At 50.0% G+C, this 18,810-nt stretch overlaps 1 protein-coding gene across 1 annotated transcript in view; it reads left to right on the top strand.

Moving 5' to 3' along the window:
• Positions 1-18,810, top strand: part of CACNA1B (calcium voltage-gated channel subunit alpha1 B) — a 312,680-nt gene that overhangs the window by 187,733 nt on the left and 106,137 nt on the right. Inside the window, exons 15-18 of the mRNA XM_074608904.1 lie at positions 822-953; positions 1,874-1,946; positions 7,824-7,941; positions 15,821-15,888. Of these exons, the coding sequence (XP_074465005.1) occupies positions 822-953; positions 1,874-1,946; positions 7,824-7,941; positions 15,821-15,888 (391 nt within the window). The remainder of the gene's footprint in view (positions 1-821; positions 954-1,873; positions 1,947-7,823; positions 7,942-15,820; positions 15,889-18,810) is intronic.

Consider the following 18,810-nt stretch of genomic DNA (forward strand, 5'->3'; position numbering starts at 1 on the left):
GCAGGCTCCCCGGCACGCCGTCACTCGGTGTGCCTGCCGCCAGCGTGGCGGGACCCGACTCGGGACGGGGGGAGTAAAAGCAAACTAACTTCAGTATTTGGCCAGATGCATCTTGGATGTGTCAGTCAGGATCCGGGCTGAGCCATACCCTCTTGCCGTGTTGGAGTTAATGTCCCGGACTTGTTTTCATCCTCTGAGGTTATTGCTCGGTCTGGAATGCTGAAAGCGTCTGGCTGAATTGCCCCACGCTGAAGGCATCGCTGTGCTTGAATGTGTGTGTTAAACATCTACGGAAATGGTTAAACACGTGGGAGTTTAAGTCCACTTGTGGATACTGGCATTGGATAAGCTGGCAGGACACACGGCAAAGACGTCCTGGTGGAAATGAGATGTTTATTCCTGATTCATGTCTTAGGAAGGGAGGGGCTCGTTGTCCCCACGTTCAGTCTCACCTTGGCGACATTGATACATCCCTGGTTTTGGCACCCCTGCTGACTGCCGTGCCAGATGAGGAGATGCAGAAAGGTCGAAATCTATACCAGGAACGGGGTTACTGAGAAACTAAACCAAACCCTTTCGCTGCAGACGACTTGCTCTGCATGGGTACACGTGCACCGCGGTGACCGGCTCTGCCCTTGCCCTGCTACCTGAGATTTTGCTGCTCGAGGAGCTGTATTTTCCAACCATAGAGGGGACCTTAAACATGCTGATATTCCTTGCCATTCTTTTCCTTTTTTATAATAAGAAATTAGATTTAGTTCCTCACCGAAGGCTCTCCTCCCCCTGATGTTGTCTCTTGGCTGCTCTGATCTCCAACGCAGGTACTGGAACTCCCTGAGGAACCTGGTGGTCTCCTTGCTGAACTCCATGAAGTCCATCATCAGTTTGCTCTTCCTGCTTTTCCTGTTCATCGTGGTGTTTGCTTTGCTGGGGATGCAGCTCTTTGGAGGACAGTAAGTCTAATTAATTGTTGGCCTTGGTAATCTGAAAGCAATCACCTGGAATACGGAAAGGAGGGAGAGGGACTGCAGGGCCTGAATGATTCACATCGTGGGTGCAGATGTTGGTCTTTTGGGGCTGCTGAGAAGCGGTGTCTGCTTTCTAGGAAAATAGTTCCTGTTCTGGTGTTTTACCTGGAGCTAAATTTTTTCTAGTTGCCCCAATTCAAAGCTCTTATGTCATTCCATGGTCCCCACGTACACCCAGACCTCTGAAATAGGACTGGGGGAGGCAACGCTTTTTCTACTGTTAGGGGAAAGGCAAATTCTTTCCCTGGTAGCCACCTTGACAATATTCACTTGGAATATAATTCTGCTGGAAAACATAGTTGTGTTGAATCTGATTTTTCTCATTAGAAATGCCAGTTGTGATGAATTTTTACAGCAAGAAATATCACAATATTACCATTTAAACTCTAGCGTAAGTTTTAAAATGAAATAATGTGGTTTGCTTCGGTTTTTTTGTTTTTTTTTTTTTTTTTCTTTTTCAATCAATAACTATTTTGTCTTTAAAATACTAAAATTGAACGATCTACTAAGAGGGCAATTTCAATTTTGACTTTTAAGCTTGAGAACAAAATCTTCTCGGAATGGCTTGTTCCACCAACCGGTTTGAGATTTTGATTGTTCCTTTTAATTGTGGGTGAAAATTGAATTTCCAAGCGTCAGAATTTTCTCCAGGAATAAAATTGAGTTTCTGCTAATAGTTCTGCTAAGTGTCTTCTCAGAGACGCCCACCGTTCCCCCCCCACTGCCGTTGCCTGGGGTGTTATTGACAGGTGGAACAAATGCTGGTCCCTGCCTGGGGTTACAGAGACTGCGCGAGAGCTGCTGCTCCCTTCCTGCTCTTGTTTTCCTTTCTTACTTCTCTCTAGGTTCAATTTCCAAGATGAAACACCAACCACGAATTTCGATACCTTCCCTGCCGCCATCCTCACGGTATTCCAGGTAAAGCCACACCTTGTCCTGGATGAGCATTAGAAAATAAATTCCTGGGCATCTCTTTCTGCTTGTGGTGGGGGGAAGAGGTCCCCAAAAATCTGTGTAATTTTGGAAAGAGGAAATTTTTCTTTCTCGTGCGTTTTGCCACACTGACCAATCAATGCATCATTAAAAATCAATGCTATGGGATTCAAGAAAACTAGAACAAAAGATTTTTATTTTTTTTTTCTAGGAAAAAAAATATTGATAAAATAGACATTTCTGCGGCGAGCTTAAAGTCTGTGTGTGCCCGGGCTCTTGGTGTCTTCTGCAGCCTCTGCCCGGGGTCACACACTGCAATGGCAGCACTCGCGTGTGCCCCGCTGCATAAATCCTCCTGTCTGCAACCCCAGTTGGCGAGTGGTTGACCTGTTTCACTTTCTCCTGTGGTTGCCGTAATTTAATGAGGAGAGAGGCCTGAGCTAGCTCCGGGCAGTAAGGAGATAATGTAGCATTTCGCACGGTAATAGCTCCAGATAAGATAATGCTGGATAAGAATTACAGTCAACGGGGGAGCGCAGAAGCAGGCATCAGCCTTGGGCAAGTTCGTGTGATGGCGGGGGAGAAGTCCCAGTTCTGGCAGACGCGATGCTCAGATTTAAGAGTCTCATTTTGCAGCTGTTCTCTGCGTGCCTTCTTTTAAAACACTCATTTCAGGTGTTTGGGTAGAGCTGGGGATGCTGTACCCTGCTCCGTGTGCGGGTGACACTCACAGGTCCGTGAGACTGTCCCGCATCTATAGCCTTGTCCTACACAAAGTCTTGATGTGGGCTCCAGCTGAGATTTGACCCTGGATCCAAACTTCTGTAGATCTCAGCAAGGCTTGGCTTATGTATTTCAGTGTTGTGTCCCAAAAAGGGTGAAAAATAAGAAGAAGAAGAAGAAGAAAAAAGAGTTGATGGCCATTTTGGGATTAAAACAGAAAAAGAGTCTAAAAGAAAAGTGTGAGTTACCCTGTAACTACACTGGGAGTGTAATGATAGGACATGGGGTAACGGTTTCAAGCTGAAAGAGGGGAGATTTAGATGAGATCTGAGGAAGAAATCGTTTGCTGTGAGGGTGGTGAGCCCCTGGCCCAGGTTGCCCAGAGAAGCTGTGGCTGCCCCATCCCTGGAGGGGTTCAAGGCCAGGTTGGACGGGGCTTGGAGCAACCTGGGCTGGTGGGAGGTCCCTGCCCAGGGCAGGGGGGTGGCACTGGATGATCTTCAAAGGTCCCTTCCAACCCATACCATTCTGTGACTCTATGAAAGTGTGTCCTGTGACCTCTACATAAGCAGCTTCATATGGGTATTGCTTCTCTCCAGATGGGAAGCGGCTTTGGTAGTACTTACCTGGCAGGATATTGCAAATCAGGGTAGATTAATATTTGCATAGTATTTTAGTACTCATCAAAAAAAAGGCTTAAAGGAAGATAAAGGCATTGCCACAGAGCTGGAACTGAACCCGAGTCAGGCTCCGAATGTGAGCACGTGGAAATTTTGATTTTATTTTGCTTTGCGACGGGCAGTGGCTGTCTCTTGAGAATACTGAGCTGAAATATTTCCTTTCTGTTCCTGAGACAAACACCCCTGTAACGGAGCGGCTGTGGGATGAAGGAAAACACTGCTGGCTTTATGACATTTGTCTAGAACCTCAGAGCTACGAATTAAAACCAGCACAAACCATCAGCACCGAATTAACTCGGTGCAGCCTTGTAAAGGCAGTTCAATAACTTCTGCTCCCGGTCCACCCCCGCTCCTCCCCCGAACTGCAAATACCGTGTCACTGTATCTTCAATATGGGCTTTGGGTTCTCTTCTACCCTCATCTTCCATAAGCTCGGGCAAGCCAGCGGGTTGGTTTGGCTGCCGCTCTAATGAGCGGAGCAGCATCGTTCAGGGAATGCATTCCATGTGTTGAACAAATATAATAAAGCCAGATACACCCCGTCCATCCCTAACCCCTCTGGAGATTCTTTGTTTGAGAAACAGTCTTAAAGTCTTCCGCTGCTTGCCTTTAGCCCATTTTATTTCAGCAGACCTGGCTGGGTCACTGTCCTCTGCCATGCGGCTCCCAGGATGTGTTTTGTCTGGCTGAGCTCAGCGTTGGGCGCAAGTGAGCCCCGCTCTCCCTAAATGCCCTGTGAAGAGCATCACGCATTTTTCTCCAGCTCCTGGCCCCCAAGAAAGTCTTTGTGAGCCAAATGTCAAGCCATATATATACAAAATACAAACACAAACTCTCTCTCTCTATTTTTTTTCATATATATAAAGATATTTCATATATATATACATATGAAAAAAATATTTTATTTTCATAGATATGTATCGATATACACAAGAAAAATAACTAGTTGCGTTCTCCCTATTCCAGCTGGAAACGTGTACAGCACCCATAAGCCTATAAAGCAGAAAGGCCTGTCTTAGCTATACGTGCTCTGCTCCCCGAGAGCTGCTACGTACATAAGTACACGCTGCCAAGAAGCAGAGCACGGGCGACCACTGGAGGAGATGAGGGGTCACGGTGGCAGGACGGGACCAAAGCTCAGCTCTGCTGCTGGGTCCCCGCTGAGGCTTGGGGTCCGTTTTGATGTCGGGTTGATGTCCCAGTGGTCTGGCTGTTTGGGGTTGGTTGGGGTCAGGTTGATGTCCCAGTGCTCTGGCTGTTTGGGGTTGGTTGGGTTGGTTGGGGTCGGGTTGATGTCCCAGTGGTCTGGCTGTTTGGGGTTGGTTGGGTTGGTTGGGGTCAGGTTGATGTCCCAGTGGTCTGGCTGTTTGGGGTTGGTTGGGTTGGTTGGGGTCAGGTTGATGTCCCAGTGCTCTGGCTGTTTGGGGTTGGTTGGGTTGGTTGGGGTCAGGTTGAGGTCCCAGTGCTCTGGCTGTTTGGGGTTGGCTGGGGTCGGGTTGATGTCCCAGTGCCCTGGCTGCCCTCGCTGACCTGCCTGCGAGATATGACACTGAGCTGACGTGACTTGGCATTTACTGAGGCCCTCCTTCGGGCAAGCATCTCGCTTTCAGGACAGCCCTTTGGAACGGTGCAGTGCTGTTCCTGCGCAGCTGAGCGTCTCCCACCATTAATGTGCTCATTAGGCCATTAAGGTTTCACAACAGCTCCTGGCAGCTGTTTTTATTCCATCATCTGATGGCTCTTCATCATGAAGTATTAAATGCCGAGGTGCCCCGAACAAAACGGTCATTTAGGGCGGCCAAAAGCAGTTTTGGGCCCCGGGAAAAACAAAATGCTTGAGCTTCACCTTACTCCAAAGTCTTCGTTGCTTGCGCTCCTCCCTCCGCAATGCCGCCCTTAGTTCTTGTAGCATCCCTAAACAGAGACTTTATAGAGCAGAAAGACTTTTTACTGCTTGTGCTCTGCTCCTTGAGGGCCTCTACCTAATTGCTGAAGTAATTCTTCCAGCTGATGGGTGACCGCGCAGACAGCGGGAAGGACATGGGGTCAAGGTGTCTGTCCTCCTGCCAGGGCCTCAGAGAGCATCCTCAGCCCTGCCCAGGCGGGCTGCTTAGTTCAGACTATTTGTCTCGCTGTAAAAGTTCCATAAAACTTCTTTTTTTTTGTTCCTTTAAGTTTTTGTTCCACTTACAACATAATCCAGTTGGATTTTCGAACCCACGCCCCGACCTGCTGGGCTTGTTTACGTGCAGCCTGTAATCTGTGATACCTGCTACTCTTGGTCTTCTGCAGGGCATTGAAGCGTTCCCACTGGTTTCCCTTTCTGTGAATGTTTGTGTGAACAGAAACCACTTGGTGGTTATTCCCAGAAAGCAGGAACAACTGTGAATCCATGGCAATGATGTGAATGCAAGTTTGGGAGGAGTGCTTTGCATAATTGAGTGCCAGAGTGGAAAGCCCAGGGCCCTGGTTCATATGGCCTGGTGTGAATCCGCTGTAACTCCAGCGGTGTGGGTTAGGCTTGGGCTCTGAATTCCGGACTCGGAATTATTTGAGACCAGATTCTGCATTTAGGAAACAAGTTTGTGCATGCTCTCTATGTCCTTGTGTGTCTATACGTGCCTTTAGCCTACTGCTGTCATCAGCACCGACCCTGCAGCAAGACGTTTTCTCTCTATCAGCAGCTGACGACTAGTCTGGAATTCGCAATCATTTTGAGCCCACTCTATGCACATGGGACTTGATTACTACAACACGCATCATGCTTTAGGCTTTTTTGGCTTTTTCCTTCTATTAAACACAAAGACAGCATCCTATTTAAGGAATTTGGGCTTCACATCCCAGTGGGCATGTTTTAATGTATTAAAAGTAACCATCGTTCGACTCTGCCGTGGCAGGCGGATGAAGTGCTGATCTGCCCAAAACGCTGCTGTGTTACGCTCGCGGGTGAAGAACAGGAATGGCAGGTAATTCAGACTGGTACAAAATTAGCCTCTAGGATGACAAAGCTTATTTGAGTCTTTGGTGTTTTCACTTCTTATGATGAGTTTTTCTATTTTTCATGTGCTTGCTAATTAGCCTTAGGTCAGCACACGGAGCCCACAGCCAGGATGGCTCTGCAGAGCCAGGCTGGGGTCGTGCTTACCTCTCTACGAGGATGCAGGAGAAATAGAGTCCCCTTCGAGCTGCTCTCATCTGTCCTCACTCGTACGCCTTTGGTTATTGCTGCTCCTTAGGGCTTTTTTTGTGGTTTGTGGCCATCTGGGTGGCTGAGGATCCTTCTGGCCTTGGCAAGCCCGAAACCTGGAGAAGAATCAGTTGTGGTTCCTCAAGGTACTGGAACATCTCTTTGGTGAGGAAAGGCTGAGAGCCCTGGGGCTGTTCAGCCTGGAGAAGAGCAGACCGAGAGGGGATCTCATCAATGCTCAGCAATAGCTAAAGGGCGGGTGGCAGGAGGATGGGGCCAGGCTCTTTTCGGTGGTGCCCGGCGACAGGACAAGGGGCAACGGGCACAAACTGGGACATGGGAAATTCTGTCTCAACTTGAGGAGGAACTTCTTTGCTGTGGGGGTGTCAGAGCCCTGGCACAGGCTGCCCAGAGAGGTGGGGGAGTCTCCGTCTCTGGAGACATTCCAACCCCACCTGCACGCGTTCCTGTGCCACCTGCTCTGGGTGACCCTGCTCTGGCAGGGGGTTGGGCTGGGTGATCTCCAGAGGTCCCTGCCAGCCCCAGCCAGTCTGTGATTCTGTGGTGCAGCTCCTTGGGAAACCTTGCAGTGGTGGTGCTGGCATCTGGAGAAACATTCACGCGTGCCCTAGCTGCAGCAAAGCTGTCTGCAACCCCCAGGAAGAGAGGAATAGTGGAAGGGGGTTGCAGGAGTTTCTCCTCCTGTTACGCAGTCCCCCGCTGTGAGCTGTGTGTGTGGGGTGGGGGGACGCTGAGCAGACCCTTTCTGTAGGAAGTGAAAGGAAGGAGCTGACTCTGGAAGAGGTCCCACTTGGGGCACTGGGCACTGGTTGGAGTTGTCTGGGGTGGGACATGCCATGGGTGAAGCTGTTGAAACCTGGTGTCTCTGCGTGACTTAAAAATGGAGAGGGAAGGGAAATTTTGATGGGGGTGAAGTGTTGAAACGTGGATTTTCCTGCCTCTGCCTGCACAAGAGCTGGCGGTCAGAGGTGGGCAGCAGGCACGCAAGCAAGAAAGGGCAGGAATGGGGCAATGGCCCTCCCTCGTCAGTGGTCCTCCCTCCTCCTCAGCCCGTGCCAGAGGAGGGAGCTGCATCCAGCCTGGGGTGAGACCATCCAGGGCCGGGGGGCTGGTGTCCAACGCTGCGATCTGCCACGCTGACGTGCTCATCCATGTTCCCCCCAGAGACCAGCCTCCCTCCCCCAGACCTCACCGACCTTGTCTTCCCTTTGAGTCACCCTCTCTTCTTCTCTCTTGAATTTTGCTGTGCAGATCCTGACGGGGGAAGACTGGAACGCGGTGATGTACCACGGGATAGAGTCGCAGGGCGGCGTCCGCTCGGGGATGTTCTCCTCCATTTACTTCATCGTCCTGACGCTGTTTGGTAACTGTATCCTTATGCATTGCCTTGTGTTAGTGGCACAGCGTCCCACGCACCCTTCCTGGGGTGCTAGAAATTTGTTTAAAGCTTTGTTTAAATTCTTACACCCTCACTTACAGTTTTTAAACTCAAATTATTGATATAACTTTACTCCTTACAGCACCTGGGGTACGAGGCGCAGGTAAGTTATCCATGTTGGTGTCGCTTTTCTGATGACAATGTGACCATAGTCTTCATTCATTTTAATTTTCGTGTTTTACCTTAAGAATGTCCTATTATGAGTTAATTTATGTTGTGGGAAAAAACATTGAAGTCAAGACCGAGCAGGACCTCTGTACCTTCAATGTCTTCACAGGTAGTTTGTGCCAGGTCAGGGGAAGGGGGAGCTGAAATTGGTTTGGTGCATGGATCAGGCTTCGGTCTCTTGGTGCCTTTGTCTTAACCAGCTGTTCCACATGCTTGAAATCGTCTTGTCTCCACATGCTGCTTAAAACTTAAGTCCATATCGTGGGTTTAGATCTCTGGGAGTATTCAGTCATGTTGCAAGACTGGACGCGTGAAGTCTCTGAAGATGTTCTGCTCTCCTTAGTCATGAAAATCTCTTGAGAGCAACGGGAAACTGGGAGCTTGTGTCCCCCCAGCGTGTCCCGGGGTGTCTGCTGGGCAACCAGCAGCACTCTGATGTGTGTTATGTCCCCAGAGAGCTCTGAGGAGGCAAGAACGTAGCAGGCACGTGGAGATGGGATTTGGAAAGGGAGGCTGTATTTTCTACAGAAATGAGCAAAGAGCTTCTCCGATCTCGTGGCTGGGTGTGATTAGGAGAGCCAGCAGAGCGCAGTAGTTGTGATGTCCCCGCTTCCCCACGGAGGCTGCCGATGGGCTGAAGTTGTGTGGCATTGCCCGCGTTAACCAGGTACGAAAAACGGTTGGTGCGAGATGTTTGCTGGCCGCAGCGACAAGCTGTGGGGAGTCAAACGCAGCATCCTGAAAAACGGCAACTTAAAAAGTGTCGCACATATGAGGCAGGTTTGTTTGTTCTGTAAAAGAGGGATAATAACGCTGAGCGTTGCCGCTCTGCTTGAGAGCTCTCTGGGGGCTTTCCCAGCAGCGCGAACCTTCTTGCTGGTTATGGTCCCAGCGTTTGTCTTTTCCTTGGAGTCCCGTTTGGGCTGGCAGCGTTGGCTGGGTACCTAGGAGAAAGGGAAGGTGGCACGTGGGGGGCAATACTTGTGCTAAAGATGTAGAGTTGGTGTTATATGGTGGTCAAGATGACAAGAGATGAGACGCCAGCCCCCATGGAGCGTGTGGCAGGGCTCCGGCTCTCTGCTCTGCCTGAAATCTCCCCATTAGCACGAGGAACCGAGACGGGGAACAGCAGAGCAGACAGCGTGCGAGCTCTGCTTGTCACGCAAGGGCGTCTCTGTGGGATTTATCCCGTTAACGGGCGCTGTCAGAGCCAGAGCAGCCGCGATGCTGGGGCTGGCTCGGCAGCTCTGCTCAGACACCCCCCTCGTGGCGGGCAGCGTGCCCCCTCCCAGAAACACACAGTTTTGGAAAACTGGGTCAATGGAGAGCTGGGAGGGAGGGAGTTCTCTAAATCCTCAGGGCTTGGCTTTTGAAAATGAGATTAAGCTATAATCAGGCTTGACAGCAGAGCTGAGAGAGAGACTTTTAACCTTAGAGCAGCTAAGATACAGCATTTTTTAGGAACAGGATCTAAATTCCCTTCTTGCATCTTTAATTCAGAGGGAGCTTCTCCCTCGTCCTTTAGTTTTCATTAAAAGGGAAAGCGCAGGGGATGGTGAAGAGGAGGGAATAAGGACCTGGTTCACCTATTGCCACTGCCATCAATTCGGTATTTGCCTCTGCTTGCCCTGGCCGAGCCGTGACTCGAAACCTTACCCACACTCTCTCCAGTTGATGTTGAGTCCTGGCAGAGAGCAGCTCTCTGGCTTTCCCTTCCCTGGCCTGCTCCCGAGGAGATCCAGGAGGTGGCTTTCCTGGCTGCTGACCTGGGTCCATCCCCAGTGCCTCTCTCGTCCCTTTGCCCGCGGTGGCATGCTGGTGACACATCTTCAGCGTAGCCGAGCGCTCCCCGGGGCACCCTCTGGGCATTTGGCGAGGAGGATATGTCAGGTGTGATTCCTTAACTCTCCATGAGTCCTGCGGATGGGGATGAGCTTGCTGCAGGCGAGTTTCTGCGAGCACAAAGTACAGAGAGAAGGAAGAGCTGGCTGACAGAGAGTAACAAAACTCATAAACCCTTTTAAAGTGTCCTAGAAGACTCTTTCACCAGCTTCTAGTGATCAGAGTTATAAACCTGAGGGAAATCTCCTAATTTCTATGGAGATTTACATCCCTGTTGGAGAATTAGAGGCCTGGCCCAGATTGTCTCTCAAAAACTTAGTCTGAGAACATCAGCTGCTTTCACGGAGAGCTTATAAGAGCCTTATGGCATCGTAGAATGGTTAGAGTTGGAAGGGACCTTAAAGTCCACCCAGTGCCACCCCCTGCCCTGGGCAGGGACACCTCCCACCAGCCCAGGTTGCTCCAAGCCCCGTCCAACCTGGCCTTGAACCCCTCCAGGGATGGGGCAGCCACAGCTTCTCTGGGCAACCTGGGCCAGGGGCTCACCACCCTCACAGCCAAGAATTTCTTCCTCAGATCTCATCTAAATCTCCCCTCTTATTTTTTTCCTCTCTGACCTTCTGAATCACCCACAGTCCTGTTTGCCTTTAAGCAGCGTGGGCAGGAGGGGAGAGCTGAGGCTGGGGTGTGTGGTGGAGGACGAGGGGTTAAATCTTTTCCTTGCCTGTTTTCCGTGGGAATTGCACTGATATTTCAAACGGTGTTTCAGTGGGGTCAGTGCTACCCCTGCTTTTCCCCAGCTACGGTTTCGATGCTGGGAGCAAGCGGCAGGCAGCCATTTATCTCTGAGGGAGAGCCGAACTGTCTGACTTACCAGGGACTTAAGTTATCACTAACTGTCAAAACATAACCAGGAACGTCTGGAAATAAATTTAAGTTTACCAGAAAAGACCAGTCCTGCGTTTTTTGCGGTAAGATAGTCATTAATGCCAATGATGCTGCAGTGACCCGGAGATGTTAAGGACAGGAGAGCGCCCAGGGTGCGGGACGTGTCTGAGCCTGGGCTTCACCTGCCCAAGGAGACCCCACGGCCCCCCAGACACCACGGGGACACCCTATAGAGAGCGGTCCAAGTTGTCCATTAGCTTAATTATAGATTAGATTAATGTGAACTGTCTTTTCTGCTCTAACTTGGGTCTTCACAAAGATGTCCCCTCTCTCCCTTACAGAATTCCCTCCAAAAAGGCTTTAAAAATATATTTTTTTAATGCAAGTGGCTTTATGGCAAGTGTGGATTTGCCACCAGCACCCACCCACCCCCCCCCCCCCAACATGTCCACCGTGGCTGAATTTCTTGAGTGGGACTTCTCATTTTTATTTTCTTATGCTTCTGCCACTGGAATCAGTCCAAGCCCTTGTGGATGCTCATCAGCAAAAGGCACTTTGGTTCCTCTGCCGGGAGGGGGTTTATTTTCACTTTTTGAACATTGGCATTGGGTGAGTCCATTTCTAAGAGTTTAGGCAGACGGGATCCGATCTTGTCAGAGAATTGGCATGGGCGATTTTGGGTCAGCTTGCAAAACCCGCTCTTTTTCAACATGAGGGACCCCTTTCTTCTCCCAGAGCTGCTCGGGGCATTGCGATCGTTCTTTTTCATGAAGAAGAAAGGCAGGCGGGTGCCGGCTTCCCCTGCTTCCCACTGCAGCTCAGTTGTTTCTTTGCATCCATTTACTCTGGGCATGTTTAGCTTGGAGAAGAGGAGGCTGAGGGGAGACCTCATTGCCCTCTACAACTCCCTGAAAGGAGGGGGTAGAGAGGTGGGTGTTGGCCTCTTCTCCCAGGTGAGTAAGGACAGGACCAGAGGAAATGGTCTGAAGTTGCGGCAGGGGAGGTTTAGGTTAGATATGAGGAAGAATTACTTTACTGAAAGAGTGGTCGGGCACTGGAACAGCCTGCCCAGGGAGGGGGTTGAGTCACCATCCCTAGGGGTATTTAAGAAACGTCTAGATGTGGCACTTCAGGGCATGCTCTGGTGACAGCGATTGTAGGGGGGTTTTTTTGTGTGTGTGTATGCTTGGACACGATGATCTCAAAGGTCCTTTCCAACCATGAAGGTTCTATGATTCTATGATACTTTTTCAAGGGACTATTGCAAGGAAAAGATCCAGAAACTTTGTTTTTGTAAGTCGGAAGTCTCTCGCGTTACGTTCCCATTTCCAGAGAGTCTGTGTGGAGCCAGACCTCTGCGTCTGAAATGGTTTAATGAAAGTAGTATGATTAGAGTGACAGCAGGATTTGGCCCATTTTCTAGGAAATTACACCATGTCTGTATTCATTGTTATCCAGTTAATTGATAAATTGATGCATCTGTTGAGGGGGGAGGAAAAGAAAAGGGAAAAAAACCCATGAAAAACAGCAGAGGAGCCTGAAATGAAAAGCAGTGAATGCCTGGAGGGTGCTGCCCTCGCCCTTGCCCGGAGCAGGAGAGCTGTACTGGGCACCAGCCGCTGGCCCAGCCGGCCAGCGAGGTCCCCGCGTCCGCCCAGGGTGCACAGCCTGCACCGAGGCTGGCGTTGGGGGATATTTGGGAAACCCCAAGCTCTGCAGAAAGGGCTGAGGGACCTTTTTTTGGGGGGGGGGCAGAAACACCCAAGTCTGCCAGACTGCATCACTTGGAGATGCATCAAACCAGCCTGATCTGTTAAAAAAAAAAAAATAAAAAAAAATTAATTATATTTCCAGCGGTTGATTATGTTACATGAGACGTTTTCAGTGTCTGTGTGTAGGAGGCAGGGGTAGGAAGAGAGTTTTATTACTGAGACATACGTTCCCAGAGCAGGGAGGCTTGGAAGCATTTCCAATGTGTTGGAAGCATCCCAGAGGAAGAAACCCCAGCGGTGCCACGGGCAGCGGTGCCCCTGCCGCTCCCTGCCCGCACCCCCTGCCTCCCTGCCTGCACCTCCTGCCTTCAAGCAAGAGCCCCCTCTTGCCAACCCTCAGTTAAAAGGAAATGGGGAAATTAGCATCTTTGCAAATGAAGAGCTGATTGAGCTCTGACTCCAGCGTGGGAGGGAGGCGATCGTTTCGGCATCATCTTAACCTTTTTCTTGTTCTTTGTCTGCCGGGCTCACTGGGTGCTCCCACCCCTCGCTCCTCGCTGGCCTGCTGGAGAGGAAAGAAACAGCAAGTGATGGGCATCGTATGTCAAACCTCTGTCTGTCCCAGAGGAATCATCTTCACATGACAAAACCCTCCATCCCGCGTTACATGAAATGGAGAAAGTCTGATGGATGACCTGGCCTTTGCCTGGAGAAACCCCAGGGCTGTGCGTCCCATCCGTCAGGATGCAGATGCATCCTAGGAGATTAAATCCAGCTCCTGCTTTCCGCTGCCACAAGCAGCGGCTCCAGTTTTGATAGGCATTCAGGCTCTGGAGACACTCGTCTTAATGGGAATTACAGACATGAACATCTGGTTCTGAAGCCTTGGCTGAATTATGCTTGGTAAAAGCTCTTGAGAGGGAAAGCAAAGAGGCTTTGAGCTGCTTGTTTGGGCCAACTTTGGTCCCTGGCTGCCCTGGGAAGTCTCCTGGTGCCATGCCGACATGGGGCAGTGGCTCTGCAGCCAGGCTGGCCAGAGCCCGCGGGAGCAGGAGGATTGCTGGGCACGCTCCTGTTCGGCAGAGACGACTGCAGCCGGTGAATGAGCCTTGCACCCCTCCTGGCTCCTCTGTTTATAGAGACACCTGAGATGTCTCCTCCTGGCATCCTTCTGAGAAATGGAAAGCAATCAGAGGGGCACAGAGAGGCCACGGATTCCCAAAATCTCGGTGCAGGTTAGCCAGCACCCTGGGGGCTGACACCTCACCTCTCCTCCCATCACTGGAGCGATTGCCCCCAGCATGTCTCCCTTGTCCCTCGGTCCTGCCTTCGCTGCAGCATTGCTTTGGGCAGTGCTTCCAACTCCCAGGCCAAACCAGGGACATTCATCCAGCAGAAAATAACTGGATTAGTTGCTTGAAACTGCTACAGGCATTTCACTCAGCTTATGGGGACCCTGCAGCTGGTCCCAGGCTCTATACCATAGAATGGTTAGAGTTGGAAGGGACCTTAGAGATCATTTGGTTCCACCCCCCTGCCCTGGGCAGGGACACCTCCCACCAGCCCAGGTTGCTCCAAGCCCCGTCCAACCTGGCCTTGAACCCCTCCAGGGATGGGGCAGCCACAGCTTCTCTGGGCAACCTGGGCCAGGGGCTCACCGCCCTCACAGCAAACAATTTCTTCCTCAGATCCAATCTAAATCTACCCTTTTTCAGTTTGAAACCATCCGCCCTCATCGTGTCATTACACTCCCTGATCCGGAGTCCCTCCCCAGCTTTTGTGGAGCCCCTTCAGGGACTGGAAGGGGCTGGAAGGTCTCCCCGGAGCCTTCTCTTCTCCAGGCTGAACCCCCCCAGCTCTCTCAGCCTGTCCTCACAGCAGAGGGGCTCCAGCCCTCCCAGCATCTCCGGGGCCTCCTCTGGCCCCGCTCCGACAGCTCCGTGTCCTTCTTGCACTGGGGGCTCCAGAGCTGGATGCAGTTTTCGGCTCTGTCAGGGCCAGTGTAATACAAAGGCAGTAGCAGCACATTGCTGTTAAACCCTTTGTGAATCTCCAGAGGGTAAATACTCATGAGAGCAACTTCTCTCTCATGTACGTTCATATTTAGAGGAGCAACTGTAGCTTTACGCAGCGATGAAGTGAGTGACGCTCCTGTCCCCAGGTAGTGTGCAAGAGCAAAATGCATTTTCTTCCTTGAGAGTAGCTGAGACTTGGTTTTGCTTTGCTTGCTCTCCTTTCATATGCAAAGGTATCTGATTTACAATTGTTTTGGGGCTGTTTTGCAGACGCGTAGCTGGAATAACAATGAAATATATGAAGGGCCAAGTAATAGCTGGAATCATTAAGTGGAAAAATGAAAATAAAATATGAATAGATAATTACGGGGAAATGTTATGTCTCCGTGACATAATTCAGTGCTCTGCAGAGACCCAGGCTGGCGTGGGCACTGGTGGTTGTTTAGCTGGGCTAGATGCAATTTGGCCTGGACTAACGGCCCGTTTCCCGGCAGATCTCATTAGCTCGGGCTGGGCGTCCTGCTAACGGGCTCTGCTGTCGCGGGGCTCTGTGTGGGGCTGCGGCGTTCGGGACAGAGGATGTCCGCGGTGGTCTAATGGACATAGCGACTTCGGTGTGATAAGTCATGATAGTTTCCTCCCACCAGTATGTAACGCAGCAGTGACCTAAGATCAACGTCTTCGTGGTATCCAATGCCCTTGTATATATTATGCAAATGTTGGCTTTAAAATGACCGATTTCCAGGAGTTGTAGCGGTTGCCCTTTTAAACAAGAGGGGAAAAAAATGAAAGCAAAATCCTCTGTGTGTGCGTATGGGCAGGAGTGTAGGTGTGGATTTTCTGGACTGAAAACCCAGGGCCCTCTGTGTCTGCAGGACCACCACATGGTCCCGTGCTGGTTGCACCCAGAGCGTTGTAAAGCCCATCTGCTCAGCCCGTGTGTGGGTCCTCAGCAGGGAGGTGTGCCGGGGAAGGGAGAAATGGGTGTCCAGCCCCTGTTGCATGGCAGAGCTGGCTCCCAGCAGAAGTGGGAGGTAGAAATGAAGACAAAGCAGCGATGCAAGGGGTCAACCCATAATATACCGATGATTTGTAAGTGGGGGAAGAGGGGCGGTGGCAGCAGGAGGGCAGCAGTTTACTGTATGGGCTATGTGAAGATTTTTTTCCTTAGCTGCTCCCCAAAAGATACGCTCCTGAACGTCTTCTTGGCTATCGCTGTTGACAATCTGGCCAATGCCCAAGAGCTGACCAAGGTATGTACGAGATTTCTGTTTCTTCAAACTTAGACCCCAGCTGATGGATGTAAAGCACAAGTTACTGACCCTCCCAGACACCCCGCGGTTTCCTCTAGAGCCCCCTCACGCGGTATCTCTCGTTACCAGTTTGCATTGCAGGGAGGGACCCAGAGGTTTATTCTTGTTCAGGTTTGTTTAATTTCAGGCTTGTTCCAGGGAGACGTGTCATGTTCTTTAGTCCCATTTTATCAGGGAGCGGGCAGTGGGCATTGCTCATCTCGCCGCTGCGCGGAGGTGCAGAGGCATTCGCAGCGTTTACCGTTTTCAAGAGCAGAGGCGAAGCAATTAACGGGTTTTGGCTGACTTGAAGCTTCGAGATGGGGAAAAGCAGGTGTTGTATTGCTGCTTTTGCTGTCTCGCACTGATGTTTCGTACCTTTGCTGAGTTTCGGGATGAATCAAAGAATTAACGGTCTCCAATCAACTCCCTGGAAAACAACTCCGGGCCGTTGTGAATACTCAGTGAAGATGTTATAATCTTCCTGCCTCTTACCAGGTGCAAGAGAAGTTGGAGGCACCAGCCCAAGCGCAGGCAGAAAGCCAGGTCCTGGCAAGAGAGGGAAATGGCACCGATGTGACTTTACCGTATGCGCAGATTTATACTGGAGCGTTCCCCATGGAGAAAAACTTCCAGCCTCAGCGTTGCGCAGGGAGGATTGCAAGTGCTGCAGTTCGTATTTGTGTGATTACACACTCTTGATTTCTCATTGTAGCACGCTCGGTTGTATTTATGAGGCAACGTTAGCTTTTGTTTGCCCATTTCTAGCTTGTTCTCACCCGGTGGATAAAGCCACGCACGGCCCATCGCTGTGCTGTTGCCACCGCCGCCAGTCACGGTGACCTGCTAGTGGCAAAAGAAGCACCGTGTGGCCACCTTAGCAGTTGTATTTTACAAGCTTTAGCTTATATGCTCCTTACAGGGCAAGAGGGTCACTAACCACGTGCTTACGCAGCAGCACGCAAGGATGTTTTCTCTTTTAGAGTTTGAAGAAAGGTGCAATAATTCATGGATGCACGACACAACTCCACAGTTCAGGGACACAGAGATTTCTAGGAGTTTCCTACCTCACTCCAGCTGCCGAAGACCAAAGCAGCCACCCGTTCCCAGTTAAAATCCGTGTCTTTGTTTCAGCTGAGGTTGTTTTTCCCAGCTCCCCTTTGCTGGGGAGCTGCGTGATTGGCTTCAGCTTCCAGGTTTCCTGACAGCTGATACCCAGCACAGACGCTACAAGAAGGCTGGTGGCTCTCAGGTGTATAATAAATGTTTCTGTGTCTCCGAGACCATGTTCTGCATCCTTCCTCTCTTATCGTGCAGCTCAGGGCTCTGTTTCATGGCTCTCGGTTGTCTTTTTTCTTTTTTTTCGGGGAAGTTTTTCCCTTGTATCAGCTCAGCTGTTTCTGTTCTTTCTGAAGGCCATCAAAACCTCCAGCCTGGGGGCTTCCCTCCTCCCAGCCTGATTTACGGGCATCCCTTGCACATGCTGAGAGAGAGAGGATCAAGCCCAGCATAATTCTTGGATAATGAAGCTCATCCTACTTCTTTCTTAATCCTTTTAGTGCTTTCTTGTGAATATTTCAGCAGCTGGCTGAGATGGTTAGAAACCTGCCTTTGTTGGTGTTTATAAAGTATAATTAAATATTGATGGATTCAGCAGCATTGCCAAATCATAAAGCTTCTTGAGAAACTCTTTTTTTTGCTTTAGTTTTATTTATGATCCCCCCCCCCAAATCACTACGGCTTTCAAAAGAAGAGGGAAAAAGATAAAAGTAATTCAATTATCCAGCATACCTGGAGAATGAGGGATTTATTGCTAAGTAAATATGATCATGCAAAACCCAAAATGGCCCGGAGATATAATTAAGTTACTTGGGAGTCAGTTGATCTCAGGAGACTTCCTTGACATTTACGCTGGAAAACGAATGGAGATCAGTGCTACGTATAACGGGGGAAAACAGTAAGCAGTTTGCAGCTGCCTCTGTTTTGGAAAGACAAAAAGCTTTCCAGCTGCCCTTCAGGACCGAAATGTCTCAACCAGTATCTCCACTTCTGGACGCTAATTTGGACATCTTTTATCATGGCATTTGAACATTTCTTGGTAGCCTTAGCTGGGCCTTGTGACCTGTAACAGAAGTTATGAGAATTGTAACTATATTTAACTGAAGCTCGATCATCCGATGTCTGTTACAAAACTCGCCAGTATGTTGGAATGACTCATTTTTGGTGGAGGAAAAAAAAAAAAGACTCGCCTTCTTTGCTTTGAATATACAAAGAATCTGTTCTCCAGCCTTTGCCTCTTTCTCCCCAGGTCTCACTCCTCTTCCTGGGCTGGCTTTCCCTTACCGCTGACTTAAACTCTGCCAACTTCATGATTAGTGATTTCTCAGAAGTGTCCTGGATCTCTTTGGGTTGCCCACCTTCTATGGCAGGGTTGTTTTTTTTTTTCCTGTTCATTTATTCAAAGTGGAATCTAAAATTGCCCCCGATATTTGCTTTTAAAATCTTCTCTCCGCGGACCATCCCCTAATGTCTCCGGTGCCATGCAGCAGTTCGTTCTTCATCCTCATTAAATTGGCATGTAACCCCCCCGTAAGTGACCCTTTGTTATCCTAAAGCACAAAGTGTGTTCTCTGATCTCTCTGCGCTGCCAGCAACCCCTGGGAAAGGTGGGATAGGAGTAATGTGTGAATTTTACATAGGAATATATAAAAACATACTTAAAAAAAGTCGAGAAATCCCCAGAAATAAGGGACTGAAATGAGCGGCAAAAACCAAAGTCTAACAGCCGTGAAGACCCCTCCTCCTCCTTCCCAACAGCGAGGGCTTTAGTTGGGTGAACTTAATAAAGAACAGCCAGCGTTCGCTGTGCCCGTCCTTACGGGC

The sequence above is a fragment of the Larus michahellis genome, chromosome 15 (assembly GCF_964199755.1).
Source record: "Larus michahellis chromosome 15, bLarMic1.1, whole genome shotgun sequence".
In the NCBI taxonomy this organism is placed as follows: domain Eukaryota; kingdom Metazoa; phylum Chordata; class Aves; order Charadriiformes; family Laridae; genus Larus; species Larus michahellis.